Here is a 9,208-nt window from a genome sequence, read left to right as displayed (position 1 = left end):
GTGATAAGAAGCACTAAAAAAAAGCACTAAAATTGTAAATAAAGTAAGTCTTAATTAAAAAGATGATAAGAGGTATATTACTGAAGATAGAATCAATACTTTAGCGTAATGTATTATAAAATTGACTTGATGAAAATTGTACATCGTATTTAATATTTAAAACATAGTATTTTATATATTTATAAGCAACATTGAATTGTATACAAGTATGCAAATAAACTTGTATTTAAACGAATAAATAAATTATTGAAAAGCAATTCTCTTTGTTAATACATTTTTTATAGCCTGTACCCAAAGGGTGAAAGGCTATACTAGTTTTGTGCGCATGTATGTAACACACAGAAGGAGGCGTGGCAGACCCCACAAAGTATATATATTCTTGATCAGGATGAGAAGCCGAGTCGATATAGCCTTGTCCGTCCGTCCGTCTGTCCGTCTGTCTGTCCGTCTGTCCGTCTGTCCGTATGAACGCAAGGATCTCAGAAAGTATAAGAGCTAGAATAACCAAACTTGGTTTCCATATTCTCCTAAGACCGAGAAAGTACGAGTTTGAGTTTTTTTTCGATGCACCCCCCCACTCCCCCGCAATTCGTGTTTTTTCTTATAACTTCCGTAATTCTCGAAATTTTGAAATCAATTTTGGTAGGTACATCCAGTTAGTACTAATGTGTCCGTGTGCCAAATTTCATCATGATAGGTCAATTCTGAAGAAAGTTATAGCCATAAGTAAAATCGCTGCTCATGCGCTGCCTCTGTCGGCAGCGCTGCCCGCAGCTGTTGTTGTTGTTGCTGCTTTGGTTCAACTTTGTGCTGCATACATACACGCATATAAACACGCATAGGTACGTGATGTAAATGTATGCTGTTAAAACTAAACATAAACATATATTCTAATTTAATTTAATTAATTAATTCATTAATTTTTTTTAATAATTTAATTTTTTTTTTAAATTTTTTTTTTTTAAATTTTTCTTTTTTTGTGGGCAGTACAGGCTATTTTACTGTCGGGCTTGCTCGACTGTAGCGTTCTATCTTGTTTATTAATCCTTTAATTACAATATATTTTTCTTAGCGATCCATGAATTATGGCTTCCATAAAATCTTAACCATTTTACCAATACCTTATTACCTTTAGTTGTCAAAATTTTGTCAACACCATAAGCATTCTTAACTTTAACCTTTTGAAATTCATACTCATAAAATGAACCTTCAAACAATTCTTTCTTATAAACTTGTAAAATATACGTCACTAGAGAAATTAACGTAACTTTTTTCTTTGTAAATATTTTAGTGGTCCAGCTTGGTTCATAACCTTTTTCGAAATGTCCTTTGTATTTACTTATTCGAACAGAGTCTCCTACTGAATATTTGTGCGACGGAAATACTTTCGCATAATTGTATGCAGTATTTAAAATAAATTCTTCATTTTGTTTTCCAACAGAAGTGGGTTTAATTTTAATAGTACTATGATATGTATTGTTATACTTTGAAACTAAATCTTGTATTCGATACATCCATCTATTTTTTCCTTGCATGCTAATCATTCTCCACATCAGATTTTTAAGGGTTCTGTATAAACGCTCGCAGATCGAAGCTCTTAAATGTGTAAAGGTATCGTAATGATTGATTCATAAAAAGCTTTAAGCTTCTATTAAAAAATTCTTTGCCTTGATCTGATTGAATATTTTTAGGAATTACATCTGTTTTCAAAAAAACATTTGTAACACTGATACGATGTTCTCAGCATTTTTTTTTTTTAACTGGTGAGCAGTAGCGGTATCCATTATTTGATTGTTGAAATGGTGTAACGACGCACAGCTGCCAGCTACGCAACGCGTCGTCACGATGCCGATGAGTAGTTTTTAAGTAGGTGTAAGTAGTTGTAAGTTGAAGAGAGTTTTTGGAGTTAGTTCGGTTGGAGAGGCAAACAAACGCGCATTGAAGCGCACCCTCGCTATTTGATTTGGAGAAATAAAAGGATCATATTTGAGTGGTAACTGCGGGCTTGCTTTATTTCTGGGGGACCAAACCAAGAATTTTGCAGCGACTCGGGCCGACGAGTATACCCGGGCCAGAGCAACGTTACAAGTGGCGCCCGAGCAGGGACCCCAAAATAAAGTGAGGTTAAACACGACCGCGACCACGCGGCGAGTTGGAAAACGTAAGGCGAGAACTGTTGACTCGTGATGGTGCGAACGAGCTGGGTGCGAGCGTTGAGGAAGGAGGAGCTGATCGAGCTGCTGCAGGAGTTTGGGATCGACGACGCGGGCACCGTGGAAACGCTGAGAACACGCTTCGCCACGTTTGTGAAAGTGGCGGGGCCGGAACACCAGTCACGCCTAGAACTGCTAGCGGCCCGCTATGAGTCACGTCCGGTGAGTCCCGTACCGCCGAAGGCACAACTGGAGGTCCCCAAGCGAGAGGAAGGTTCGCCCGGCATGCACCTGCCGCCTACGGAAGCTGCGGCATCGCCAAGAAAACCGACCGAGCATCCCAAGACACCATCAACGGGGCCATTAGCGGCAACAGCACCAGCTGGGGCTGCACCAGTGACCGTGACCGCCACCACCACCTATACGACAGAAGCGCCAGCGGCGCCATGCGTGACCACGAACCAGATCGGCAGCGGGGACCCACGGGCATTCTTGCGCAGGCTAGAAGAAAAAGCGGAAGTGAGTGGGGAGCCGGTAGATAATTTGGTGCCGATGTTACCAAACATTTTGAAGGGCGCGGCACTGACGTGGGACCGCACAAGGCGAAACTCGACCCAGTCGTGGGCAGAGTTCCACGCGGAACTGCTAGAAGCGTACCCGGCCGCTCCTCACATTGAGCGGTGGCGACAGAATGCGCAACGACGCTTTCAGGGCGAGTCGGAGTCCACTGCGACCTACGTCAAGGCGATGCTGGAATTGATGCTCGATGCAGACATGCCCGGAGAGGAGCAGCTGAGGCTCATCTACTGCAACAGCCGACCAGCGATCAACATCAGGATACGACATCAGGATGTCCATACTGTGGCAGAATTCAAACGGCAAGCAGCAGAGCTGGAGGAGTTGGGCCTGGTTCCGGCCTGTACCATTGGGGCAGGCCCATCCCAACCAGCGTTCATGGGCCCACGGGGGTTTCCGATCCGACGTCCGGAGCCAACGGACACGCAGCCCATATCTGGTGGTGAGTTAAACAAGCGAGACTTTGTCCCTTTACAGACTGCACCCGCGCGAACAACAGCAACCAGGCCCGAGATGCAGAGCTCGTCGGCACACCAGGGTCGGTCTTGCAAACGCTGTGGTATGGCGGGGCACGACAACGAATGCTGCCCAAACCAACAACAACTATACTGCTGGGATTGCGGTAGGCTGGGCATACAAGCGAACGAATGCTGTCGCCGCAGAGCGGGAAACGCCAGGGGGGCTCGCCACATACAGCCAATAGGCGAGCCCACGCAGGAAAACTAGTGGCAGAACGCTCGCGAGTGATGGTGTTGAGGGTGGATTGCGGTGGTCTTGCCCTCGACGCGGTGGTGGATACGGGAGCCACTCGCAGCTTCGTGAGCCCGGCGCTGGCACGACGCTTGAGAAAGCCAGGTGGGGAGAATGTACGGAGTGTAGAGGTGTCGATGTCGATGGCCAACGGCTCGCGACAAACTGTTTGCGAGGAGACGATGACGGCGATAACAGTGGACGACAAATGCATCTCGGTACCACTGTTGACACTGCCGGGCTGCGAGGACGAGCTCTCACTAGGGCTAGATTTCATCAGCAAGGCCTATGGTACGCTCACCGCCGGCAGCCATAAGCTGGAGATGCGAGATGTGCGTGAGCGACGACGGCGGAGAAGGCGTCAGGCGCGCCGCAGAGTACCATGTGCGGCATTGGTGACCACAGAGCCAATTGCTCCATCGGCGGCTACGCTGACAGATGAGCAGGCTGCTCAGGCTGCCACGTTCCTTCAGGAGGAATTACCACGCTTTGAGAACATTGTGGGCGTGTCGTCGGTGGCGACACACACGATCCGCGTGAAAGACGACAGGCCCATTAAACAGCGCTACTATCCGAGGAATCCGGCGATGCAAGCGGTGATTGACAACGAGGTTGACGAGTTGCTGGCGAAGGGCTGTATTGAGCGGTCCGATAGCGCGTACAGCGCGCCCAGAGTCCTGGTACGCAAGAAGAATGGGGCGTGGCGAATGTGCATCGACTACCGCCAGCTGAACGAGCGCTCGGAGCCAGACGCATACCCCATTCCGAGGATCCAACATATTCTCGAACAGTTACGACAGGCAAAGTACATCAGCAGCATCGACTTGCGAAACGGTTATTGGCAGATCCCCATGGAGCCCGACAGCCGCAAATACACCGCCTTCACAGTGCCCGGACGGGGCCTTTTCCAATGACGAGTGATGCCATTTGGCCTGCACTCCGCCCCAGCCACCTTACAGCGGGCGCTAGATAGCGTCATCGGCCCGGATATGGCTCCACACGCGTTTGCCTATCTGGACGACATAGTTCTGGTTGGGAAGACACTCGAAGAACACCTATGTAACCTGAGGGAGGTGTTTCGAAGACTGAGAGCGGCAAACCTACGGGTAAATCAAGATAACTGTGAGTTTTTTCGCAGGTCCATACGCTACCTGGGGCACCTGGTGACAGAAGACGGGATACAGACGGATCCAGAAAAGGTGGCAGCCATAAGTGAACTGAAGCCCCCGGCCAACCTAAAACAGCTGCGGCAGTACATCGGGATGGCCTCGTGGTACCGCCGCTTTGTACCCAATTTCGCCACAACGGTAGGCCCACTCACCGAGCTGTTAAAGAAAGGCCACAAGTGGAGTTGGGGAACACCGCAGCAGGAGGCATTTGATTGTATCCAAAGACAGCTCATGGAAGCGCTGGTGTTAGCGTGCCCCGATTTCACACAACGCTTCTGCCTACAGACTGACGCCAGCGAGTATGGGCTGGGCGCGGTTTTGACACAGAACGTAGACGGCCAGGAGCACGTGATTTCCTACGCCAGTAGGAAACTGCAGAAAGCAGAGGTCAACTACAGCGCCACGGAGAAGGAGTGCCTGGCCATTGTTTGGGGAATCCAAAAGCTGCAACACTATCTGGAGGGCTATCACTTTACCGTCGTGACCGACCACTTGGCGTTGCGATGGCTTAACTCAATCGAGAGTCCCACTGGTCGCATTGCTCGCTGGGCCTTGGAGCTGCAACAGTATACATTCGATGTCCAGTACCGAAAAGGAGCCTTGAACGTGGTGGCCGACGCGCTGTCACGGCAGCCGCGCGAGGTGGCCGGCCGCGCACACGTGGAGCCAGAGGCAGCGTCAACTTGTAAATGGCTACAGCAGCTGACGGCAGCGGTGTTGGAGAGCCCCGGTAAATATCCAGATTACGCCATACAAAACGACAGGCTGTACCGCCGCATCGCCAACGATCTGGGAAAAGATGACGTGTCACCATGGAGGCTATGCGTGGCCGCGCCTTTACGACATGAGGTGTTGAGAGAATGCCACGATGACGCAACGGCGGGCCATATGGGAGTACGCCGAACATGTGCGCACGTCGCAGACCGATACCACTGGCCTGGTCTGTATCGCGACGTCGCGAAGTATGTGCACCAGTGCCTGTTGTGCCAACGCTATAAAGCCCAGCAACAGCTGACAGCAGGCAAGATGCATTTCAAACCAGCAGAGGCAGCGTGGGACGTCGTATGCGCCGATTTCGTAGGGCCGCTGCCGCGGTCCAAACGGGGCAACTCGTACCTACTGGTCCTTGTGGATAAGTTCGGTAAATGGGCAGAACTGGTCCCCATCCGGCGGCAGTGAAGCTGGCCCTACGAGAGCGGATCCTGGCGCGGTTTGGGACGCCGCGAAAACTCATCACAGACAATGGAGCCCAGGCATACAGCAACAACTGACGGCACCATATACACCTCAGGAGAATCCCACGGAGCGGACCAATAGAACGGTCAAAACATTGATTGCTCAGCTGGCGGACGGGCAGCACAACACGTGGGACGAACAACTGCCGGAAGCACAATTGGCTGTTAATACAGCACTTTCAGACGCAACGGGCTACTCACCGGCTTTCATCCTATTTGGGAGAGAACCAAGGCATCCACGCACACTGTACGGCAGGGATCCAGACGCCCCTGAGGCAGTACCAGCTAGCCCACAAACACACGCGACACTGGTACAGTTCATTGCCCGAATAGCGAAAAGAAACCAAGTGCTGGCCAGTGAGGATCAGAGCAGCAGAGCAGTTTGCGGCCAAACTGGCGCCACGCTTCGATGGGCCATTCACAGTGCGTGCATTTATATCCCCAGTCATAGTGCGCTTACGACCAGTAGCGGGCGGCAGAGGTAGAACAGCACATGTGCGAGATCTGAAGGCGCTGAATGCAGACGTCAGCGTCGCCGACGAATGCAGCGACAGCGGCAGTTGCGCTGGTATGGGGACCATGCCACTGACAATCTCTCAACAGTCAAAACAGCAGCCATTACAACAGCCACGACAACAGCCGCAACAGCGTAAGCGGCAGCAACACGATAGTAGTGGCCGCAGCAACGGTAGCGACGTCAACAGCAGCGGCACCAATGCAGCAGCGGCTGCGGCTACGTTGATGAAGGCAGTAGTGGCGACGCCGGCAGCCGCGGCAACAGGTGACGACAACAGCGGCAGCCATGGCGGCAGCGGCAGTGGAGGCAGCGGCAGCCATGGCGGCGACGCCAACACAGCCAGGCCAGCGGTCAAGCGTCGGGGCAACCAAAGCAGGCGCTCCTAGCTAAAGAATAACGTCCACGTAATCCTGCAGACATAATCGAATTTTATTACGTTTCAGCCACATATAGCACAAATGATACCTCAACGGCACCGATGGGAGGCCCGGTGCACTGGTTGCAGTCGACGCAGTATAAGATGTACACCGTGCATGCCACGGGCACATAATTAGCTGTTGCGTGCTATAGGTACTTTTGCGAGATACAGCTCGTTGCCCAGCAATCACCAACAGATTCCGCACCCCAGAATTTGAAATTCAAACACGTGGCGGAAATGGAGAGCGAAGACAACGATGCGACAGAATGACAGCGCGAGCAGCTGACTGTGAAGTTACAGGTGGCGTCGACAGGTGGTCAAACGCGAGGGGTGGCAGCGCTGCCACCCAGCTGCTACACATCTGCCTTTCGATTATGGCGCGATGCTAACAAAATTTGAAAACACCATCGATCGGGCAGTTCGACCCTTTGGGGAAAGGGGGAGGTGTAACGACGCACAGCTGCCAGCTACGCAACGCGTCGTCACGATGCCGATGAGTAGTTTTTAAGTAGGTGTAAGTAGTTGTAAGTTGAAGAGAGTTTTTGGAGTTAGTTCGGTTGGAGAGGGAAACGAACGCGCATTGAAGCGCACCCTCCTATTTGTTACATTTGGGAAATAAAAGATAAATTGTATACACGGCGAGCATCATATTTGAATGGTAACTGCGGGCTCACTTTATTCCTGGGGAACCAAACAAAGAATTTTGCAACGACTCTGGCCGACGAGTATACCCGGGCCAGAGCAACGTTACAAGGTAGAGACACCAAACTTTGCACAAAGATGCGTTATATGTGTACGCTGTGCAAGTTTGTTTTATTTTTTTGATTTCCCCCCCATTTTCCCTCTATGGGATTTTCCTGATTTTCCATTCGTATAATCGCCTATATCTCGGAAACCTACGGACACCATATTTTAGTCCCACATGCCTTATGCGAATACGCAGAAAATGCGTATTTTGGAATTTCCCACCCTCCCCCCTCTCCCATGCAAATCGCGATTTTCTCTAACTCCCGTAATTCTTAGAATTTCGAACTAAAATTTTGCAAATACCCAGTGTTAAGGTGGCAGCGGCCACTGTAAATTCGCAGCTGCTAACAGCAGGTGCGGCAGCGGCCGCTGTTTGCCTGCGGCTGTTATCGCTGCCTGCGTCGACGTCGGCGACACGAGAGAGCACTGCCGTCGTCAGCTGCGATCTGACAGCCGCTACTTCGGCAGCCTAAACCTTTGTACTTTTTCGCCTTTAACACTCCCTGAAGAACAGTGAATAAAGCAAGAGCTGTATATTTGAAGTCTACTCAAGACCAGCGCCTTTTTACTAACCTCAAAGTGTCAAGAGGAGTTTTCAGCAATTTCATTCCCTATTTCGGTGACCCACTACAGCACCCAGTTAGTAATTATGTGTCCGTATGCCAAGTTTTATCATGATAGACCGATTTAACAAGAAGTTATAGCCATACATATATTTGCTGCTGCAGCGCTGCACAAGCGCTGCCCGCGGCTGTTGTTGATGCTGGTGCTTTGGTTGACTGCGAACATGCTTACACAGACCAATATACGAGAATAAACATACATACACTCACATAGACGCAACTGCTTTGTATATGTGCAATTATACAGCCTTTACGTGAGTACGAATACCAAAAGGGGTAAAATCGATCAAAATTTTTTTTTTTTAATTCTCTTACTTTTTTTTAATTTCTATAATTATTCTGAACATATGTACAGAGTATTTCAAAGTCGGGACACTCGACTTTAGCTTTTTTTTCTTGCTTCTTTTTGGAGTGTCGCTTGACTTGTGTCGCTTGAAATAAAGCATATATATACGGCTCTTCTGTGACCGATTCACCGGTCTATAATTGCCGGCATTAGGTCGTATCTAAAAGAAGATCATGGCGACTGGGATAACCACATTCAAGGCATCAGCTGTGCTTTGCGCAACTCGTATCACCAGAGTATGGGGTGTTCACCTTATCACGCTCTTTTCGGTTTCGATATGGTTACCCATGGATCTCAATAGGGTCTTTTGAGAAAACTTAACCTATTGGATGAGCCACAAAATGTGTTGCAACGGGATGACCAATTACAGTTGTTGCGTAGGGAATTAAAAGAAAACATCGCAAAAACTGCGGAGCATAATATGCATCAGTATAATCTGCGTACTCGTGAGATTGTATTTTGGGAAGGCCAATAAGTGTATAGACGAAATTTCGGCCAAAGTAGCACTCCAAAGAATATAATCGCGAAATTTAACCCACAATGGATTAAGGTGCGAGTTAGAAAAAACTAGGTAATAGCTATTATGTTCACCATTTGTGCAGGCAAGATAGAGAAAATTTTAATAAAATAAATTCGATAATAATTCATATTAAGATGCAATTGACTTACCTTTA

At 49.1% G+C, this 9,208-nt stretch overlaps 1 protein-coding gene across 1 annotated transcript in view; it reads left to right on the top strand.

Annotated features, from left to right (window-relative positions):
* The first annotated feature begins 3,661 nt into the window (after positions 1-3,661).
* LOC115629974 overlaps positions 3,662-9,208 on the top strand; it is a 121,996-nt gene continuing 116,449 nt past the window's right edge. The window contains exon 1 of the mRNA XM_030526595.1: positions 3,662-3,990. Within this exon, the coding sequence (XP_030382455.1) occupies positions 3,662-3,990 (329 nt within the window). The remainder of the gene's footprint in view (positions 3,991-9,208) is intronic.

Source organism: Scaptodrosophila lebanonensis, unplaced genomic scaffold, assembly GCF_003285725.1.
Source record: "Scaptodrosophila lebanonensis strain 11010-0011.00,11010-0021.00 unplaced genomic scaffold, SlebRS2 tig00000184-arrow-arrow-pilon, whole genome shotgun sequence".
Classification (NCBI taxonomy): Eukaryota; Metazoa; Arthropoda; class Insecta; order Diptera; family Drosophilidae; genus Scaptodrosophila; species Scaptodrosophila lebanonensis.
The sequence above is the reverse complement of the archived record's forward strand: the minus strand, read 5'-3'. Positions and strand labels throughout refer to the sequence as shown.